General features: G+C 40.4%; 2 protein-coding genes across 2 annotated transcripts in view; one reads left to right on the forward strand and one right to left on the reverse strand.

Moving 5' to 3' along the window:
* Positions 1–652: 652 nt before the first annotated feature.
* coq10a (coenzyme Q10A) lies at positions 653–12753 on the forward strand. The gene is made up of 5 exons (XM_057829747.1): positions 653–1130; positions 1760–1909; positions 10253–10445; positions 10512–10613; positions 10682–12753. The coding sequence occupies exons 1-5, from the start codon at positions 994–996 to the stop codon at positions 10847–10849; spliced, it is 750 nt and encodes a 249-aa protein (XP_057685730.1). The 5' UTR covers positions 653–993; the 3' UTR covers positions 10850–12753.
* cs (citrate synthase) overlaps positions 12479–23540 on the reverse strand; it is a 44001-nt gene continuing 32939 nt past the window's right edge. The window contains exons 7-11 of the mRNA XM_057829745.1: positions 20925–21124; positions 20529–20658; positions 20332–20433; positions 19808–20017; positions 12479–14745 (exon numbers count right to left, since the gene is read on the reverse strand). Coding sequence (XP_057685728.1) covers positions 14575–14745; positions 19808–20017; positions 20332–20433; positions 20529–20658; positions 20925–21124 — 813 coding nt within the window. The 3' untranslated portion in view covers positions 12479–14574. The remainder of the gene's footprint in view (positions 14746–19807; positions 20018–20331; positions 20434–20528; positions 20659–20924; positions 21125–23540) is intronic.

Below are 23540 nucleotides of genomic sequence, written 5' to 3' on the forward strand. Positions count from 1 at the left end.
ATGACTTTGCTGTCAAAAAATCTAGGCGCATCACTGTTTGAGGGCTTGATAACCCCAGGGATGTTGAGGGGGCAGGCACAGGATGTTCAGTTATACTGTTTTGTTGCTTAGCAGGTGGGCATAGCACTCTCAGTTGTTTTTTACTGTAGCCTACATGGGACAATAGATGGAAATTGTTTGTTTATATTGTGTCACATCACATTACGGTCTGTTAAATTTAACTGTCCATCTCAAATGAAATAATTTGAAAATTTACTCTGTCATTGATTGCAAAGCGTTAAAGTACTGCGTATGTTGTCGTGACAAGCCAGTAGCAGGGGTGGGGTGGGGTTGGGCTTTTAATGGTCTCTTGTCACCGGGCCCCTGCAGGTCTGTTGACAGCTCTGAGTGCACCCACTCCAATATGTGCCAGTCATGATAATGATTATATATTATAATTGAGACATGGTGTCCACATATGTTGACATCCAATTTTCGTTTCATGTAGGCCACAATATTAACATTTTATATAAGTTTTTAATCACCAGAAACATTCACGTGCCCGACAAAGGGTTAAATCAATGCACTCTTCTGTACTGTATTTAGCGATCATGTTTTATCCTCCTGCACACTAGGTGGCAGGGTGGCAGCGCCAGTTTCAATTACGAAACAGAACAAGCTGTTTGTCCCACCGGCGTTTTATTTAGCCACAGAAGGTCGTCTGCAACCGGTCGTTATTTGGCAAGAAACGTATAAACTGTCCCCGACAACTTCGCCGCAGTTTATGAGCAGCGACGATGTGAGGACGCGAGTGATGTTTTCGCTTTATGTCGCGCTAATTGGGATTATTACGATAAGTCGCTAGCTGGCTAATGTTACAGCTAGGGTCTTAGCTACATTTCTGACACGTATTAGCTCCGCGCGGGCTCTTTTCCCCTCTTCTTTGGTTGTTCCGGTTGCTTTATTGTCCGCCACGCAAGGTTTTGGTCTTATTGACACCGAGCAGCTGTTTTGATGGCAACCGCGACCACCGCCCGGAGGTTGCCTATGGGTGTGCGGACTTTTAGTGACTACCTCCAGGTTGCCATAGTGGGCTCTCCGCGGTCCTGCCGTCCGGCGGTGTCCCAAATATGCACGCGACAAAGTATCAGGTGAGATCCATCAACAACCTTAATCTACCTATGTGTGTCCCTTGTTTTATTTTTGTTTATGTGATTGTTTCAGTGCCGTTGAGGGCGATAGATGTCCAATCCAATTGGACTGGGAGGATTGGCAGGGATCGTTCAATTGTTGTCGTCCCCTCCAGTCCAAACAGATTGGACGTCAATTGCCGTCAATGGCAGTCAATGAGTGATTTATGAAAAAAAGTTAAGTTATTAGAACAGTAGGAAGGTTGATTATGTGTTTCCTTGGTTTCACTGGTTTAAGTATTATTATGGCAAAGTTACAGTGTTTAATAGGGATTCAACAAATTCTGAAAACAAGGCTGGTGTGAATTTTCCATGACGTCATTGCCATAAAGGTTGTACAGCCTTTTTCAAAACACCTGTGACGGTGAGGCGACAGAGATATTTCTAGCCCCATCTTGGCTTGTGGGGGTCAGTCACCAGAAGCCGCGTTCCAACGTCACATGATGCAGGAGCTCTCGTCACCCGTCAAGTGAGAAAACACCAGTAGCAGACTGACGACTTTTGTTTTGTGTCCTATTGTCACCGTGGGAGGCCGGAATGTACACACCTGTTGGGTTTTCCGCACTCACGAGGTCTCTTGTCCCTTGCAGGCATTTGTCCTCATGCGGCATTTTGATGACCAGATCTCCCAGGGTGCTTTGCCTTCACGACTGGGACGCCATGGCGAGTGTTTCCACTAGCAGGAACTTCATCAGCCTCACCAACAAAAGGAAGGAGTACTCTGAACGCAGGATACTCGGGTAAAGGTCGCCGCTGAGAATCTCGTATTTTCGCTTATTTACATTTGGATAGTAGTGTTGAAGCTATTCCTAGTCCACAAGTATCTGACCACAGACCAGGCCATCATATAAACCCATTATATTCCATAGCACATTCCTGACGGGGATGTACAAGAGATGGAGATGAGTAGATTTTCTTAGGCCCATCTCAGTGATCAGCCGTTACATTTTAAATCAAACACAACATAGAAACTGACTATTTTGAAAGAATTTGAACAATCTAGTTGAGGTACACTAGAACACTAAGCAAACATGCCAAAAATGGCACACATTGTGCATCAAGATAAAAAAAAAAAAAAAAAATCAATTTCCGAGCGCCTGATATTTTAATGCTAATTAAGGGGGGGGGGGGTGTTCGGTGTCTTAAAAAGTCTTAAATCCAATAACTTTATTTTAAGGCCTTACAATGTCTGTCAAATTCAATTTGGAATGGTCTTAAAAATCTATTGACGTTACTTTTATTTAGAACATGCATGAATTTCAGTGTGTGTTTTAAAATTTTCGACTTTTGAGGAAAAAATAAGGTAACTACAAAGTGGAACTACCTGTGCTACCCGGTCAGAATTTATGGAACTCAAGCATAAGCGGATTTTAGGGGGTGGTCGAAAAGTGTCATTGCATGAAATTGACTTTCATATATATATATATATATATATATATATATATATATATATATATATATATATATATATATATATATATGTATATATATATATGTGTGTATATATATAGATAATGTGTTGTAAAGCAATAAAACTGCAACAAAAATGAATGAAATGAACAAAAAAAATTTTTTATAATGGGTCAAAATTAATTTTCGAACAGATTTGAATAGCACCTGAGACGGTCATTTCCTTTGCATATAATTTTAAAAAAAAAATAGGGGAGAGCAATTTTATTTTTCAAATGATTTTTTTCTTTGATTGAAAAAACTTTTTTTTTTTTTTTTGATTGAAGCAACTTTTTTGGGGATTGAATGATTTAGACACAAATGTCCTACCCATAAATGGCCCAAACACAAAAAGGATTGCTTCAATCAAAGAAAACTTTTTCAACGAAAAATTAAGTGTTCAAATGCAAATTTTTCAATCTCAACTATTTTTTCGCATTCAAAAACGATCATAGAAATTTCTTCTTTTGATTGATTTTTCTTTTTGAAAAATATATTTTTTGAAGCAACTTATTTTTTGATTGAATCATAAAGACAAAAACGTCCTAGCCAAAATGTGGTCCAAACACATATCAACATTACTTCAATCAAAAAATTTGCTTCAATCAAAAAAAACTTGACTCCAATCAAAAAAACATTCAATCAAGGAAAAATAGCTTTCACATGCACTTTTTTGAGTTTCAAATTTCCGGTGGGTGTGCCATATTCAATGGATGACGATCTTGGCGAAAAGTATTGCCTCAGCATCCGTATTTAGAATTCCCCTCAAGAATGATGGGAAACAAAAAACGCTCATTGTCAACTTATTATTATAAATATTCTTGTAAGATAATCTTATTGCTGAACACTGCATTTCGGGGTCATCAACATGTTGTGCCCCCCCTGCCCCAAAAGTCAAACTCCCGCCTATGAACGCAAGTGAGTTGACAGCTTAGTTAGCATAGTCATAGCAGACAAAAACTTAAAAGAAATAAATAATTGACTTTTTGATCTGGGGGTGTAATGTTAAGCATTCAGTTTCTTTGATATGGGGTGGGAACTAAAGTTCACTGTCGCGAGTTGGCAGGGGCACTATTAAGCGTTACATCGGCTTATTATCTGATGAACACAATTAGAGTACAGACTTTTCAGTACCTCTGATTAAGATCAACAAGGAAACATCTCAAGTGCATAGTGCATCGAAGAATTGAAGTTGAACTAATTTCCTCTGGAGTAAAGTGGCCAATGAGGTCATTTAGTTTGTGTTGTTAGTTTGCGTTAATTGACTTAGTTTCTGTTCGTGTAGTTATGTATGTTTCTGTGTGAATATAATTTGACTTCATGTAGGCCTATATATTTATCTGTGCTGTATGAAAATGATCTGACTTGATGTATATATTTGTCAGAACTGACTTTATGTATATTTTTATCTGTATTGTTCAGTTCTCACGGCATTGTCAAGGCAAATCAAGTTCTGTGATTAAAGCCCGTAAAAGAGAAACAACTTGGTTCGTGATTTCGACTCGAGAGGGAATTACAGTGAGAATGTGGCTTAGACTAGCCGGAATAAATTCTCGTGAATACATCACGGGAAGAAGAATTTTCTTTGAGTTTACAGTAGTTACATACATGGGTTTGTGCAAATTTTATGATTTCTGGCTTGAGAACGTACAGTTCTGCGCATGGTTGAAGCCGTTAGAGGGAAACTCGTATGACGCAGACTGGACTTTGTGCAAGAAAATTTAAAACTTGGAACATTGTGTAGCCTTCAAGGCATTGGAATCCCATTGAAAATCTGAATAGCATGAGGTGGTCATAAAATGCCAGCAACAAATGCTGTTTGTGGTTCACAAAAGTGAAAGTTGTAGTGTTTTCGGTTGGGCATTAAGCATTTTGTATCACAGTGTGAAAGAGCTGGGAATAAATTCGTATACTTTGCAAGTAATTCCAGGCCTCCAACTTTCCTTCAAATCTTTAGTACGTTTTTTGCCGCTATTGATGTGAAATGGGTCTTCAAATTCATTCGTTATGGTCTTAAAAAAAGTCTTAAATTTGGCTTGTTGAACCCTGCAGAGAGTCCCAGTAATATTCAATGGAAAACGCTTTTCATGAGCTAACAAAAAAATACTACTGAAACAATGAAGACACAAATGCCTCAGAAACTTTATTAGACAAGAACTATAACAACACTCGTGCATATGGTTTTGTAGTTTAAGTTTAGTTTTATAGACAGGATATGTCTGCTATTCATATTATTTATTTCATTTTTTCCTTTTGTTATAATTGACTCTATATGTTAGCAAATGTGGAAGGGAGGCACTGTCCTATGACCGTGTTTTAAGGCGAGGCCGTCAAAGCTGACCGAGTGGAATCACAAAGAGCTTTTTTCGTTGAAAATTCTTGTGAATAAATGCTTAAATCCCCGAATTCTTTATAGATATGGTCATAAAACAATCTCGATTCTTGGTTGATAGCAAAAAAAAAACAACAACAACAAAAAAAACATGCACTTAGCATTTATTTTATGTACATATGTCGAAGTACAATGCTAGTCTATTAGTAAATGTAGCTAGCGGCCGCCTTATGTAAACAGCTTTTCCGGTGAAAGTTTTTGTGAATAAATGCTTAAATCCCCGAATTCTTTATAGATATGGACGTACAACAGTCTCGATTCTTCATTAAAAGCAAAAAAAAAAAAACTTGCAGTTAGCATTTATTTTATGTAAATATGTCAAACTACAATGCTAGTCTGTTAGTGAATGTAGCTAGCTGTCGCCTGAAGTAAACTGAGCTTTTCTGCTTAAAATTCTTGTGAATAAATGCTTAAATCCCCAAATTCTTTATAGATATGGACGTACAACAGTCTCGATTCTTCGTTAAAAGCAAAGAAAAACAAAACAAAACGTGCAGTTAGCATTTATTTTACGTAAATATGTCAGAGTACAATGCTAGTCTATTAGTAAATGTAGCTAGCGGCCGCCTTATGTAAACAGAGCTTTTCCGGTGAAATATTTTGTGAATAAATGCTTAAATGCCTGAATTCTTTATAGATATGGACGTAAAACAGTCTCGATTCTTGGTTAAAAGCAAAAAAAAAAAAAAAAAACGTGCTGTTAGCATTTATTTTACATGAATATGTCGAAGTACAATGCTAGTCTATTAGTGAATGTAGCTAGCGGCCGCCTGATGTAAACTGAGCTTTTCCGCTGAAAATTCTTGTGAATAAATGCTTAAATCCCCAAATTCTTTATAGATATGGACTTAAAACAGTCTCGATTCTTGGTTAAAAACAAAACAAAACAAAAAAAAAAACCTGCAGTCACCACTTATTTTACGTACCCGAATTTTTCGGACTATAAGTCGCGTTTTTTTCATATTTTGGCTAGGGGTGCGACTTATACTCAGGAGCGACTTATGTGTGAAATTATTAACACATGATATTATTTCACATGTTATTTTGGTGTTTTGGAGTGACACTGATGGTTTGGTAAACTTGTTAGCATGTTCTTTATGCTATAGTTATCTGAGTAACTCTTAATAGCCACGTTCGCATTCTGCCTTTGGCAATGTGTGTTCAATTGTAATTTTGACTTTTTTATATTGAAATGCATGCTTTTAGTTTGTGGCGCTTTCACGCCCACGTGGGGGCACACTCGCACTTGTTTACGTGAAGAAGCGTGCTCACATGCCAGAAGACCGACAGCTACGCAGCTGTGAGTGAGTGGGACAGTTAGCGAGAGAGAAACACGACTGTGAACCTACGTTCATTGTTTATGCTTTTAAAATATCTCTACAGTGGCAACACCTGTGTGTATCATCTTTTCTGTTGTTGTTGTTGTGTGTTTTCCACCCGTGATCGGACACTTAGACCCAGTTGTGTGGTTGTTTGAACGATGTGCTAATGCTAGCGAACGCATGCTAACCGTTTATGTCATTGCTGTAAGAGCACCTAATTTTCATTTATTTACGTTGATGGGAACCTGTTTGGTATTGAGGACTAAATTGATTCAGCAAATTATACAGACGTCCAGCATCATCATTTGGGAGTTTAGCTCGCTGCATAGCCAGGACCGAGCCGTAGCGTCCTGGTGAGGACAGTATATTCGCATTTCGTTGTTCATGCACTGTACCCTGTACATTTATTCAGCATATTGTTCTCTATTGTATTTTTATATTAAATTGCCTTTCAAGATGACATATCTGTTCTATGTGTTGGATATTATCAAGTAAATTTCCCCCCAAAATGCGACTTATACTCCGGTGCAGCTTGTATATGTTTTTTTTTCTCTTCGTTGGTCATTTTATGGCTGGTGCGACTTATACTCAGGTGCGACTTGTAGTCCGAAAAATAGGGTAAATATTGCGAACTATGATGTCATTGCAGTAGCGGCTAATTTCTCTGATTGATTTTTTTTTCACACCCTATCAAAATGCATGCATGGGAGTCCTCGAACAAATCACTCCTGAGACAATCTTTCCTATTTGTATGCGGTCCAGCTTTTGTACTTTTTCAACAGAAATCTGGCGTTAGATCGCTGCGTGCGTGTTTGTGAATAGCTCCTCTTAATGTGGGCGGCCCCCTACTTGAATGTGAGGCGCAGTGCATGACTGATCTGACCCGTCAATACCATTATGAAGTCTATGCCTGTAAATTGTTTGACATGGTCCCCAAGATTTCTGTTGTTCACGCCTATAATGAACGAGTTCAAAATTCTAAATTGGGCTTTTATTTGTGGCAGAAATCAAAGCTTTTTTAAAAGGGCCGTTTAATTACTGCTACACAGGACTTGAAGCAACACATTATTGCACAGGAATGCTTTTGGTCTTGGATAAGTCTACTCCATAGCATGAAGAAGATGGTAAATTGTTGTCTAGGGCTGCCACAATGGATTGACTCCCGTATTTTCCACACAATAAGGTGTACCTTCAATGAATGGCCTATTTTAAACTTGTTTTCATATACAGTATAGTATGGGTGTGACAAAAAATCAAAATGGTGATATATCGTGATACTTTGTATACATGAAGGATATCGATATGCTTCTCTCAGGAATCGAGATATCGTTTTAAAAAGGTGTCAATTTAAAAAAAAAAAAAGGAACCATTAAGTTGCTACCAAAATCTTCCTCCATAATAGTGTCTCAAATAACTCTAGTCTGCCATTGACGGTGCTCGACGCCCAATCCATTTAGACCGGGAAGTCTCATTCATTCAAAACCAGAGCTCTCACAGTCATTTGGTCTGATTTTCAGGGCATTTTCAGGTCACTTGCTGTTCATTTTAGGACATTTACAGGTCATTTCCTGTTGAATTTGAGTCACTGCCTATTCATTTGGGTGATTCCCAGGTCATTTTCTGTTCTGTAACTCAAAATAAACAGGAAGTGACTAATAAAATACCCCAAAATCAACAGGACGTAACTGAAAACCAACAGGTAAATGACCTTAAATGGTCCAAAATTACATCATTGCTTGGCATTGGCTGCCACTGACAGCCATAAAAGTTCAATCGGTTTGAAGTGGGAGGGATGGCAATTCGCTGCCACCCTCCCAGTTCAAATGGATTGGACGTCTACTAGTGATACTCATTCCAATTCACAGCAGAAAATTGTTTTACTGTTCATTAGTTGTTTGTAGAATATCCTAGAATGATTTCCTGACCAATGTATCCATAATTGTATCGTCAGTTCGTTATCATGAGCTTTGCATCGCAAATCATATCGTATCGTGAGGTAACAAGAGGTGCCTACACTATAGACCCTACACACGTGACGTCACAGCCACGCCCCCGCGCCATGTTGTCCGGATGCTAATCATGTTAATGCATTAGCGCTTCGTAAATTCCTCCTATTATGGCGTGTTTTTCTGCTCGTTAACATTAATAATCAAAATGGTGAAGTCGTGTGTGGCGGTCGGTTGCAAAAACAGAGAAGATAGACGGAGAGACTTGAATTTTTACCGTATTCCGAGAGACCCGAAGAGGAGACAGAGATTGACTGCTGCAATTCGACGAGAAAACTGGGCTCCAAACGACTACCACAGATTATGTAGTAGTCATTTTATATCTGGTAAGATGCATTTAATATATATTTAGAGGGTTTTGGGCTGACAACCACAATTAAGATCATTGCTAGGCTAATCGCCGACAACATACACTCAGACGTTGTGAATGAACTACCTGAAAATATATAATTATAAGGGGATAATCAGACAGTTGTCATACAATTAAATTACAATTTCACTATTGAGGTCAAAAGCCAAAAAATAAATTCAACTAGGGACAATCTGGAGTAGTGCTATCGCACTTCATATTTATTACGTATTATATATGTATATAGTGAGAGTGCTATCGCTAAACCATATAAACATTAAAAGCCCTAGCTCCATTGACAAATGATATGAAATACATTAGACTTGACAGTGGATGTTAGCAAGAACAAAAGATTTTGAATTGAAAATTTCGTAACTCACCTTCCGAGCACAAGATTCCTGCCGAATTTTCGTGTACGAGGACATGTTTCACCCAACCAGCAACGTAGCATTTATAAGCCTCCAAGCTCTTAAAGTTTTTCAAACTTTCGTGAGAATAGGCTGGTTTTGTGTGGACAAGATAGTTGTAAATATCAGGATATCAGATGTCAGGCGAAGCCAGCGGGTCGAAAAACATCGATTTAGGCATCAAATACGGATCTGGCGAATGGATAAACTGAAGCTTTTCCACGTAACGCCTTTTATGCAACGGATCCAATGAGTTTACAGCGTCAGATAACACCGGGGGTTCCATGAATTGCTCTATAACTTGCTCGACTAATTGAAAACAATGAGAATAGGTCTGAAAAAGAGGTACAATATGGCGGCCGGAAACAGCGACGCGCCCATTTTGTGACGTAGGTGAGTAGGGTCTATAGCAGGGGTTCCCAACCTATTCCACTAAGGCACACTGTGGGTGCAGGATTTCATTCTTACCAAACAAGATGACAACACTTTTTCCCCAATCTGGTGTTTTACAAGTGCAATCAGTTGATTGCAGTCAGGTGTGGCTTGTTTTAGCAGAAGCCTCATTGGTTCAACTGTCTCTGCTGGATCGGCTGGAACAAAAACCAGGACCCACAGTGTGCCTTGAGGACTGGGTTGAAAACCCCTGGTCTATAGGGTGTAGCTGCATAATAAGGCACAGTAGTAGTAGTAGTTGTGGTTGCATTATAAATCCACTAGATGGTGCGCTAAAGGGAATGTCATGCCATGATTAACCAACATTGATCCATATATAAGTCGCATCAGATTATAAGGCACAGTTTGCTTTTGAGAAAATTGAAGGCTTTTAGGTGCGCCTTATAGTGCGGAAGATACGATAATTGTCTTACGATTAATTGACGAATCGTTTATCAAATGAATCAGTTATCTTTTTTCTAACCTCTTAACCCTTTTTAGGGCACGCCTTTTAACTCATTGGCTGCCATTGAGGGCACTAGACATCCAATCCACTGTTCATTCTCCTCTCAATTGAAAAGGGCTTGAATGTCTACTGGTGAAAAATTAACTTAAAGAGGTTTAAATTAGTTGTGAAGAGCCACATGTTTGGACATCTAATTGTCAATGGCACTGGAAGAGTTGAACGGTACCAAGACATGAGTGCAAAAATAATTCTCTCCGCAGGTATTCCATGCAGGAGATGTACGACGTGGTGGCAAATGTGGATGACTACAAGCTGTTCGTCCCGTGGTGCAAGAAGTCCCAGACGGTGGCCAAGCGGGCAGGGCACTGCAAGGCCCAGCTGGAGGTGGGCTTCCCGCCTGTCGTGGAGCGCTACACGTCCATGATCAGCAGCGTGCGGCCTCATCTGGTCAAGGTAGTTTTATTTTATTTTTTGGTTACGTGAGCCATTGGTTACATTAATCTTGCTTCCTTGGTTAAGGCTGTGTGCACAGACGGAAAGCTTTTCAACCACCTGGAGACCATTTGGCGCTTCAGCCCTGGCATTCCCGGCTACCCTCGCACCTGCACTGTTGACTTTTCCGTAAGTCGTCGGTCGCCGTCCCTCCTCTGCTCCTGCCTTTTACGTGAAAGCCCTCTCCCCCACTCCAGATATCCTTCGAGTTCCGCTCCCTGCTACACTCGCAGCTGGCCGCTATGTTCTTTGATGAGGTGGTCAAGCAGAACGTGGCCGCCTTTGAGCGGCGCGCCTGTAAGCTCTACGGCCCGGAGACCCGCATCCCACGAGAGCTCATGTTCCACGAAGTCCACCAAACGTGATGTCCGGTCCTGGGTGCCCACTCTGCATGAAGCCGCTGCCTAAATTAAGACCCCACGCCCCGTCTACCTCCCTTGAGGGACATTGTCCAGCCAGTTTGTGTACAAAAGCAGAAACGAGTCAACAAATTAACCACCCAGCACATGCTTTTTATTTTATTATTATTCATTTTTTAAGCAAGTCCCTTGTTGCACTCTGACCTCAAAGTTCAACATATTCAATGTCCTTCACTTTAAATTCTTTTGATGCACAACTCGCAATAAGATGACGAACCTTGCATTTGTAACGGGCTGGCATAATTGTCAGGATACTTAAATGCATGTGTCCAACAGTTGCTCAATATATATTTTTTTGCACAACTTTTGCAGTGTTCAAATAAGCTGAATGGCAAAATTCACTTTAAAAAATTTTTTTAAACAGTGGACATCTATACAAAATTGATCATTTCCTTAACTCATTCACTACTAGACCAGGTCACAGTTGTTGTGTTAGTTGAAAAAGGGAAATTGATATCCAAAACACCTATTGATAGCAATAGATGTCCAATCCCTTTTAATTCAGTTACAATCGATTGGACGTCAATTGACATCAGTTGAACACCTTGGCTGCCACTCTGAGGTCACCAAAAAAAAAAAAAATCTGACAGTAAAATACACACGGGCCACACTCTTTGAATGTTTTTTTTCAATTGATTTCAAATGTATTTTGAATTCTTTTTTATACTATTTTTAATTTGCATGTTTTTAAATTACAATTGACCCCACCCCTCCCCCGAAATCTTCATTTTATTTCCTATTATATTTTTTATTGCCTATTGCAAAATATGTGGAGGCAAAACTAATACTTCAATTGGTTGTCAAATGGCGGCTGCAACTTGGAGACCCATTATGCTATATGAGCTGTTTTAGAAGATAGTTGTAGGTTCATCCCAAACTTTTTGCTGAGTTGTTTCCGCTTTGCTGCAATATAGTGAGCTTGGTGCTAAACACTATTTATTTATGAATGATAGTGCATTGGAAGGAAGTACAGGGGAAAGTGGGTATAATGTGCCATGTTTGAGGCAATTCGAGTGTTACCAGGTTTGTTTTCTTTCTGCACTTTGAAATTGCCTGCTGTTGTGCTGTGACATTTGCATGCGTGTGCACGTATTTTGTAGCCCAGCAGTGAACTAAATGATACACGCTTTGAGTCAGATACAAGATAATATGGGCTGCTTTAACAGGTATTTTAAATTGGAAAGTTTTTTTTTTTTTTTTGTGTATTTTTTTTAAAATAATAAAAGCAGTTGAGACTTCAGGATGCTTCCCAAAAATCTTTGAACGCTAAAAAATTTGAAAGGCTTATTTTTTTTTTTAATATTTTGATTTCAATTTTTACCAATGTTCTTTAAAAGGTTTTCATTGGGGGGTTAAACTTATTAGATTCCCAATGTTACATGGCATATAAAACATATCCAAAAGGTTTAAAACGGCTATGTTGACCCAGACATCCCTGTTGGGCTGTAAAATCTGTTCAGCTTTTTGTCTTTAATTTCTGCACATTTATGCCTAGGTTTAACTTGTATTTGTGTGTTGCTCACATATTGATTGTAAGACAAAAAAAAAATTGACTGATGTTACCAAAGGTCTATGAATTCTTTTTGGATTACCTCACTTTTTTTTTTTTTTTTTTAACATGTGCTAGAAAAAGTGGGCCTATTTGATGTGGCAAAGTCAACCAATCAGCAATGTAGGAGATAAAAAATTAACTGTTGCTTTGCTACATTCCATTTCTTCAAGTTTTTGTCATCTGCAGGGAGAATACTCATAAAAAGTTAACTTTCAAGCATCTGTGCTATGTCCTATTATTGTACACAAGTGTACCTTTGGAGCCAATATTGTAAATAAATATAGTTCCTTATTTTCAATGTCTAGCTTCAGCGTCATTCATCCAGACCTTTTCCTTTTGGGTCAATTTTGCCTTCAATGATTAAGCCTTTGATGCATGAGTTATGATTTTCATTATATTATTTGAACTTTTACATGGCACTCATTTAACTCACTAGCAGCCATTGACGGCGCTAGACGTCCAATCCAGTTTGACTGGGAGGGCCAACTTAAAAACATTTGAAACATGAGCATTCAAAGCCAGTCGTACTGGATTAAATGAATTGGATGACTATCATCAATGGCATATAATGATTATATATATATATATTATATATATATATATATATATATATATATATAGAGTTACTTGGGGCTGCAATTTGTATTTCTCCTAATTTTGTTTCCAAAGTAATTTACACATTTTACAATCATGAAAATAATGACCAAAAAATGTGACAACTTTCTCTGATCGGGTGTAAAAAAACTCAGACCAGTGTTAATAAAAACCTTTATTCTTTTTTTTCTGGGTTAGGTTTTCCTGTATTTCTTGCCCTGCCCGACCCATCAGACCCCCCTGAAGCGCGTTAGATGAACCCACCTTACATTTCATTCTCACTTATCATTTATGACCCTTCAGTTCCTCTACGATCAAAATGATTGCAACAAGATGATAGACGAGGAGAAAAAAATGCTTTGAGGCAAAAATGGAGTGTTGACACACTAAGTCACAGGCGGCTGGGCTGTCTGACAACTGACCATAAGAGCAAGCTTTATTAAACAAAAAATCCAGGGGCTGGAAGGAGGGGAATTATGTACAAGATAGCTGCAGTTTTTACCCAAGGGACTGAACTACAACACAGTTGGTACTGTGTGTGGTGGTTACGAGCAGAACTTATACATATACAGAACCTATGTACACAAAGTATAAATAAAACCACAACACGACCCAACCATGATAGTTCAATATATTTTCAACTCCACTAAGTTCAGGAAATTAGGACGGTGGGGGTGGGGTGGACTCAAGCTGGAGAGCTGTGGATTCAATTAAGTAGAAGCAGTTTTTTTTTGCAGGGTCGATATTGAAAAAGCGCTCTCGTGTGAACACTACGCAACAAACGCAAGCGGACGTAAAGAATTAGAAGGACAGTTAACTTTGGATTCACAAACTTGCTCGTAGGCGTCACGACAGCCCACTCGCTTGCTTAATGTGTCAGTCAGCAGGATGAAGTAGCGCCGGGATCAAAAGACCTGACCGTTATTTTGATCATAGAGGAAAGTCAGGCCGGCACTACAAAAAAATATATAACAGACCTTTTCAAAAGCTGTGGCATCACCTTTTGTCTTTTTTTTTTTTTCTTTTTAATGTTTTGAGCTTGATCACTGTGGTAATGTTGAAAAGTGGAGTGCTCATAAATGGGAGTGAAACGCTGCCAACGACTGAACAGGGGGGAAATGCATAGAAGAGACTAAAGCGATGTGCCAATTGATTGCCAAGGGACGTAGCGTTAGCTTTTTTTTTCCTCAAACAAACACAAAGGAAGTGCAATTCACTCCCACGATTCCCTTTAAATGTCACGCTCAATTCGTCACAAGGACTTGCAAGACTAGCTTTAAAAAAAAAAAAAAAAAGTGGGCATCTATGTAGAAGTTTCACCTTGCGAGTTACAGGTGAGGAGCTAACGGGACAACTAGCGGTTGCGGGAGGAGCGACTTGTGTGTGATGAAATTAAAAGCATAGGGTCTCTTTAAATCCTGTGAAATTCCAGGGGTGGACAGGGTAGGTCAGGGGGTGGTCAATCATCCCGTTCTTCCGTATCTGCACCTCCTCCCACCGCTAACCTTCCTCGTTTGGTTGGCGATCAACCAGACTTGGAGCCCACCAGAGTCATGAGTCCATCAGTGCTCATGGATTTGGGGCGCTCCAGCGGGAAGCCCAGAGCTCGACTCCACACCAGCTGGGCCAGAACGCCTAGAGCCCGTGATACGCCGAACAGCACCGTGTAGTAGTTCATCTCGGTCATTCCGTAGTACTGCAAGTGGGGGAGCACAGGGACACCTTCAGAATTATGGTCATTAACTCATTGCCTGGTACATGACGGCAATAGGTGTCCAATCCATTCTAATTGGGAGGGCTGAATGTGTGCTCATTCGCTGCTCGCCCTCCCAATTTAAATAGATTGGGTGTCTAATAGTAGCAAAACAATTTAAATTCACAGCAGAAGGATGAAAAGAGCTACATGATTGGACGTATATCATCATTAATGGCAATGAAAAGCTTAAAGCAGTAATGTGAAGTAATTTCTTCACATGCCAAATAGGGTCACAAGTAATTAAACATTGTCCAACAAATAAAGCATGAAAAAATAATTTATATGCAGTATATTTGACAAAATAATCGCGTTTCCAAAGTTCGAGCCTGAAAGGGGACGAACCCGGAAGTGATACGTCACACCGGGAACGCGATGGCACCTCCATACATACGGCCGCCATACAAAGCCCTTCAAACAATGATTCAAACAGCGATATAAGCGATAGATCGAGCACAAGGGAGGAGATCCAAGTTTTTGAAGAGTTGGAGGAAGAAGAGGAGCTTGGAATTTTATGTTGGACCTAACATGTATTAGCCAGACGCTAATCAGGATGAAAACAATGTGCCTAGACATGGAATGGATACAAGACCCATCGAGATTACAACATTGGTAAGATATAGGCTGTTATTATTTTCATGATTTGAAGATGCAGGCATTTGCACATAATTTTATGTTTTTGTCTATCTGATGACATTGTTAAAAAAACATAATAATCAGACTTCATGTTCATTTTGGCAGATCCGGCAGCTCTCGTGCATATAAAATAATAATATAAAAACGTTGGGGGGGGAGAAGGAGCTGAGTCGTTGTTATATCTTAACCGAGTGACCCACACGACACCTTTATTGGCTTTTACAACTTTACTCAACGTCTTGCCAAGTGACTCTGAACAACAACTTTTCTCTCTTTTAGTCAAGGAGTAAGGCACAAACAATAACACATCTAACTAAATGACATGTGTACCCTGGTGAACTCCCGTATTACAACTAAATAATATCCACTATATCACAGTCGTTGATGGCTTTCTCCACTTTATTGTGGCAACAATAAGAAAACAATGTGGCGTCTAATGGCGTGAGGAAATGTAGTTTTTTCACACAAGCGAACAGATTACAAAGCACCACTTCAGTGTTGTCCCGAGACTACATTTCCCATGATTTACTGCGTGACCTGCGCGCTCGCGGATTCGCTGCGAGATTGACTCAATGCCAACACGCTAAATTGTCACCTGTCAGCGGCTCTCGCGAAACAAACTAGAAGGCTATCAAGCAATCACCGTGAAAGAAACGCCGAACCGTACAAATGCAATGCAATGCTAGAACCGTGAAGGTGGAAATACATAATACAAATACAAATACAAATAAATGTGCACAAACTCACCGGCGGTGTGTGTCTCTTACTGCAATGTGACCGTGAATTACCGCGACGCCACCCCGCTTATGTGCACATCCACACCCCTTTCCCGATTGACAGTGGATTAACCCTTTCGGACAAGATCGTAGATGATGCACAATTTGAACACGCTTAACCTAGCGAACGCAACAACAACTATGATCGGGGATTGCCACGAGTTAACATTCGGCTAACGTCGCTAGCTTATACTGTTCATTCCACAACAGTTGGCAGCTCTGCTTTGACAAAGTCATCAGTCATCTATCCAAAAATCACACTTACTTTTTGGCAAATCCTTGATCATAAGCAGACCGGTTAAGGAAGCAGGCATCTTCGAAGTGTTTGCAGCAGAGAACACTACTCGATGATGGCATGAAATTCATTCACTTCGTGTGAACGAAAGATGTCCATTTACGTGCCCTGCTATCCTTTGGCCACTCATACAACTTTTCGTTTGAGTGAGAACAAAACATTGCCACACACCGCCGTGGCATCTTACCGAGAAGCAATACAACAAACAATACTGTTCTATGGCGGACTTCCCTTGCACTTCCCGGTGCGACGTAATTTCCGAAGATTGCCGAAGAAAAGCATTTTCGTTGTCAAGGGCATTGCTATGGGTTAAAAAAGAATCTGGAAGGGTTGCGTTTAAAAAAAATAATGAAAATATGCTTATAACTGTTTAGCCATTGATATTATTCAAAAACATGGTTGGCCAACCTTACTTCACATTACAGCTTTAAAACAATTTAGCAGGCCAACACAATATGCAACTTTGGCGTCACCTAGTGGAATGTTAGTGGTGTTAACACTAGTTCAGTGACGTAAGATACCATAAGTGGTAACTCAAAAGGGCAAGTACCTTTTTTGATAATTAAAAATAACTTGTGCGCACATACAGTGGAGCAAATAAGTATTTAGTCAACCACGAATTGTGCAAGTTCTCCCACTTGAAAATATTAAAGAGGCCTGTACCGTAATTGTCAACATGGGTAAACCTCAACCATGAGCGACAGAATGTGGAAAACCCCCCCCAGAAAATCACATTGTTTGATTTTTAAAGAATTTATTAGCAAATCATGGTGGAAAATAAGTATTTGGTCAATACCAAAAGTTCATCTGAATACGTTTTAAAGTACCCTTTGTTGGCAATAACGGAGGCCAAACGTTTTCTGCAACTCTTCACGAGCGTTTCATACACTGTTGCTGGTATTTTGGCCCATTCCTCACTGCAGATCTCCTCTAGAGCAGTGATGTTTTGGGGCTGTCGATGGGCAACACGGACTTTCAACTCCCTCCACAGATTTTCTATGGGGTTGAGATCTGGAGACTGGCTAGACCACTCCAGGACCTTGAAATGTTTCTTACGAAGCCACTCCTTTGTTGCCCTGGCTGTGTGTTTGGGATCATTGTCATGCTGAAAGACCCAGCCACGTCTCATCTTCAATGCCCTTGCTGATGGAAGGAGATTTTCACTCAAAATATCTCGATACATGCCCCCTTTAATTCTTTCCTTTAAACAGATCAGTCGTCCTGGTCCCTTTGCAGAAAAACAGCCCCAAAGCATGATGTTTCCACCCCCATGCGTCACAGTGGGTATGGTGTTCTTCGGATGCAATTCAGTATTCTTTCTCCTTTCTTCAGCAGGGGGATACATCTGGCAGTGCAGGATTTGAGTCCCTGGCGGCGCAATGTGTTACTGATAGTAGCTTTTGTTACCGTGGTCCCAGCTCTCTGTAGGTCATTCACTAGGTCCCCTCCGTGTGGTTCTGGGATTTTTGCTCACGGTTTTTGTTATCATTTTGACGCCATGGGGTGAGATCTTGCATGGAGCCCCAGATCGAGGGAGATTATCAGTGGTCTTGTATGTCTTCCATTTTCTAATGATTGCTCCCACAGTTGATTTCTTCACACCAAGCGTTTTTCCACATTCTGTCTCTCATGGTTGAAGTTTACCCATGTTGACAATTACAGGCCTCTCTAATCTTTTCAAGTAGGAGAACTTGCACAGTTGGTGGTTGACTAAATTCTTATTTGCCCCACTGTATGTGTACATCACATTTTCGGTCATTTAGGCCACAATACTAAAGGGAACCATGGACAGAAAGACTTGTTTAGTTATAATAATTCGATATTCAAACCTCAAAGTCTTTTCGCTTTTATAAAATTTGAAAAATTAGTTTAACTAGTAGTAGGTCGCAATTATTGTTGACAATGCAATGCAGTGACACCACTGGGCAGTGCTGCCGTACTTCCAGTGTCACTCGTTAGCTACACAAACGTGTCGTCAGTTCTGCCCTTCCAATTTGAACCTGGGAAAAGTGATGAGCAGGACAGTTGATATTTCACATAAAGAGCAACAAAAGCAATTAAATCTCCAGCGGAATTCGAACCTGCATTTCCTGTGTGACAGACATGCACTTAGACCACAGGATTTTACTTCTGCGTGACGTTAGAGTCATGATATTCCTTATAAAGTAATCACAACCCACATGCGCTGTCTGTGCGCTAAAACCTAGAAGGGAAACGCATTAAAAAACGCTGCTCACTTCAGACAGCAAGCAGACAGTAAGAACATGGGGATTGTGTAAAAGGGTTTATTGAACACACAAAAAAAACATGCAATCACGAAAAGGGAGACACAAAAAGTGTCCGTGATAGTAGGTCGGGATCAATTTATTAAAAAAAACGAGGGAAAACCGCGGTGAGAGGCAGAAAAACGGGGGGGGAAAAACAAGGCAAATATGCCAGTAACAACGAAGAGATATACAAACTGTCAAATGGCAGCAAGTCAATACAAGCCACTTAGGATCGGTTTAAAGACACTGCTGATGAACTGGCATTGGATGCAGGTATGAGGGAGCGTATCCCACATCTCAGTAACAAAACAATCTGACCAGCAGCAGAATGTGACAAAATCATGCCAGTTGTCATACTAGCTTTGCTTGCTGGCTAGCGCAGCTTTTCTCCCAGTTCATGCCAACTGCGTCATCACCCCCAGCGTGCATCGAGTACATAAAACATGGTGCCCTCCGTAGGTCAAAGCATGTACTAAATATTATAGATCTTTAAAGCAATGGCAATAACATATGAGTTTATAATAAGATTTTTTAGTAAAAGAACAATTGTGGCTTAACAGAGCATACACGTCTAAGTCCGAGGATACCTTTAACATTTTGTAAATACATATATTAATATCTGTATACTGTATATTAAGTTAATCAATTTATTAATAATGTGTTTTTTTAATATAACCTTTGACGAAAAAAATATTAATAAAATAAAATTTATACAGTGAAAATGAATAAAAATACACTGGTTATGACCATCAGTAACACTTTAAAGTTGACTATTTATGTAGTATTTAACTAATTTCTTGCCAATAACAACAATGGACAACCAATTCATTAAAACTAGGAGGGCTGGCTGTGAATGCTTATCTACCAGTACCGTTGACGGGGCTAGACATCCGATCCATTGTGACTGTGAGGGTTGGTTGCAATCAATTGCTGCCAGTCAAAATGGATTTGACGCATATCGCTGTCAATGGCAGCCAGTGAGTGAATGTCATTTCTGTTTTCTTCCTGATACTGTCTAAGTTAAGGCTTACCTGCAGCAGAACGCCGCTGTGGGCGTCCACATTGGGCCAGGGGTTCTTGGCCTTGCCCTGCTCCAGCAGCACATCAGGGACAATCTTGTAGAGCTGGGCCACCATTTTAAACATGGGGTCATTGGGCAGGTGCTTGAGGGCAAACTCGCGCTGGCAGGTGTAACGAGGGTCAGTCTTCCTCAGAACGGCGTGCCCGTAGCCTGGTACCACCTGACACGGAGAGGCCAAGTTTACAAAGGTCACATGTCTTTAAACAGACAGTCAACACCTTGCATAAATGACAGTCATGTGAAAGAAGGTTGCTCAAAGTATTTAACGTGTTCGTAAAAACCCTGTATTTTTTAAACCTAATTCCTGTACAGTGATACCTCGTTTTTCGCTGTTAATCAGTTTCCCCAACATCAAAAGTTCAAAAAATTCACGATTACTCAAAAACTTTGACCTACTGTCTTTCCCAAAGACATCATTTATACTAGGGGTTATCTACCCCTTTAAATAATACAAAAACAAGTGGTGGTAGTTACCCTTCCAGATTTAAGCGTGTTCCAGATGTAATCCCTCATCCTTTCATCTGAAACCTCACCTCCGAGCTCCTTCTGCAGTGCTGTCAACCACACCAGCACCTCCTGGAAGCAAAAAAAAAGAAGCAGATGACAACACCGTGAGTATAAACAACTTGAATAAATTGGCCTGGCTAAGTGCATGTCGGTCAGCGACCAACCTGGTTTGCGAGGCCGTGAAGAGGACCGGCCAGGCCGTTCATAGCGGCGCTAAAGGACAAGTAAGGGTCTGAGAGGGCACTGCCCACCAAGTGGCTGGTGTGGGCACTGACATTGCCCCCTTCGTGGTCACTGTCAAGTGACACCAAAGTTAGCTCGCGTTGATTATGTAATAGTTATGTATCATTTCAAAATAAAAATGGAAATGTGTAGACATGACAGTATTTTGATTGCTGAGTAAATGGACAGAATACCTTGGATATACATTACATAGACTTCACTGCATTTAAATGTTTGCATAAAAACCCTGAAGAGTTTGTTGACAGCATTTAATTTGTTTTGCTTATTTACTCCTGTCAAATATAAGACATCTTTGTCCCAATGCCAGTGTGTGTTACCTGTGGATAGTGAGGTAGAGTCTCATGAGCTCAGTGAATTGGACGTCGGTGTAGCCCAGCATGTTGGTGAAATTGTGAGACCAGTCCAAGTTGGAGTCGATGGCTCCGATGCTGCTCCCTTCTCGGTACAGGTTGCGGTAGATCTTGGCCGCAATGCAGGGCAGCTTGGCGATCAAGTCCATGGAGTCTTCGTAGACATACTGAGAGAGCAAGTGACCAGTTTAAAGTCAAAAGTTATTCACCATTGGGTTTAGTGATTTTTCAGAATGGGCTTTTTTCAGGCATTTGAGTGGAGAAACGAGCGTTACAGATCATTTATTGTGACAGAGGCCTTTTCAAATTGGTTTCAAACAAAATATATACACTGCTGGCCAAAACTATTAGCACCCCTGCAATTCTGCCAGATAATGCGCAATTTCTCCCAGAAAATGATTGCACTTACAAATGCTCTGGTAGTAATATCTTCACACTTACAAATGCTCTGGTAGCAGTGACATGCGGTCAGGGGAGGCAGGTGAGGCAGAGCCTCACCTGTCATCATGACAAAAAAATAATTATAGCATCAAATTTATATTAATATTTGTCCATTGCTCTTAATGTATGACTCATTTCAAACATTTTTTATAGTCAAAATCGCTGAATTTGCCCATTTCCTGTTCAAATAAGGAAATGAAACGAGAGGTGCGGCAGCAACGAGTAAAGCCTCACCTCTGATTGCGCAATCCATAACAAACTGGGTTGATACATGGAATTGGAGCGTGCTGGTTGCCGTACATCTGCATGTCACCATTATAATGTTTCCAGATACGTTTATCTGACCTGATTTTCCACCGTCTGGCTAATGTCTTTAACCCTTAAAGTTTAATGTTTGTTAGCGACACATTTAGTTTTGCTGATGGGAAATAAAACTGCAGTGAAAAGGCACAGGTTGTGGCAGATAGTACTCTGCCGCACTGAAAGGGGGCGTACGTGAAATTGGACTTTCCGTCAAAAGTGGATGCGATTAACAACACCGGAGCTAAAAGGTTTGCTTCAAACTACGGGACAGAAGATAACTCGCGCTTTGCAAACGGACTGGTACACCCGAAAAGACTGGCTATGTGGCTGTCCTTCGAAAAATCGCCTTTGCTGCTTTCCCTGCCTTTTCTTCTCAACTTGTGCCAATGTCTGGACTAACACGAGATATTGTGACATTAAAAAACTACCACTAAGCCTTAGCAAACATGGGAGCTCGACCACTCACATTTAAAGCCTGATTGCTTTAAAAACTTTTGGAAGCTCAAGGATCAATTTGGCTTTGACGAACAGCGGAAGCTCAACGGTAGCATCCACAACGCCCAAGGTAAAGGAAAACCGAAAGAGTTTGAAAGACCTCATTAATGCAACCTGCATCCTAGCTAAACAGGAGTTAACATTTCGTGGTAACGATGAGCGTGTAAGCTCTTCTAAACGTGGCATATATGTAGAACGATTACATGGTTTTGCTGAGAAAGATGAAAGGTTAGCTAGACATTTGGACACATCCACTGTGTTTTCTGGCTTGTCAAATAGAACACAGAACGATCTAATTGAAGCAATCCTCTCCATTGAGGCAGAGAGATTTTTTTAAAGTAAAGGAAAATAAGGAGGACTTTTACAAAAAGGGCGTAGGTTTGCATAGGGACGGTAGGGACATAACACTACCAACTTTTCAGGATGCTAAAATTGTCCCCAGCAACTTTTAAGCAACCTTACCTTTTTTGCATGATATAATGTTCAGTTACAGTGCCTTGCAAAAGTATTCGGCCCCCTTGAACCTTGCAACCTTTCGCCACATTTCAGGCTTCAAACATAAAGATATAAAATTTTAATTTTTTGTCAAGAATCAACAACAAGTGGGACACAATCGTGAAGTGGAACAAAATTTATTGGATAATTTAAACTTTTTTAACAAATAAAAAACTGAAAAGCGGGGCGTGCAATATTATTCGGCCCCCTTGCGTTAATACTTTGTAGCGCCACCTTTCGCTCCAATTACAGCTGCAAGTCGCTTGGGGTATGTTTCTATCAGTTCTGCACATCAAGAGACTGACAATCTTGCCCATTCTTCCTTGCAAAACAGCTCGAACTCAGTGAGGTTGGATGGAGAGTGTTTGTGAACGGCAGTCTTCAGCTCTTTCCACAGATTCTCGATTGGATTCAGGTCTGGACTTTGACTTGGCCATTCTAACACCTGGATACGTTTATTTTTTAACCATTCCAATGTAGATTTGGCTTTATGTTTTGGATCATTGTCCTGTTGGAAGATAAATCTCCGTCCCAGTCTCAGGTCTTGTGCAGATACCAACAGGTTTTCTTCCAGAATGTTCCTGTATTTGGCTGCATCCATCTTCCCGTCAATTTTAACCATCTTCCCTGTCCCTGCTGAAGAAAAGCAGGCCCAAACCATGATGCTGCCACCACCATGTTTGACAGTGGGGATGGTGTGTTCAGGGTGATGAGCAGTGTTGCTTTTACGCCAAACATATCGTTTTGCATTGTGGCCAAAAAGTTCAATTTTGGTTTCATCTGACCAGAGCACCTTCTTCCACATGTTTGGTGTGTCTCCCAGGTGGCTTGTGGCAAACTTTAAACGAG

Source organism: Corythoichthys intestinalis, chromosome 2 (genome assembly GCF_030265065.1).
Source record: "Corythoichthys intestinalis isolate RoL2023-P3 chromosome 2, ASM3026506v1, whole genome shotgun sequence".
Classification (NCBI taxonomy): domain Eukaryota; kingdom Metazoa; phylum Chordata; class Actinopteri; order Syngnathiformes; family Syngnathidae; genus Corythoichthys; species Corythoichthys intestinalis.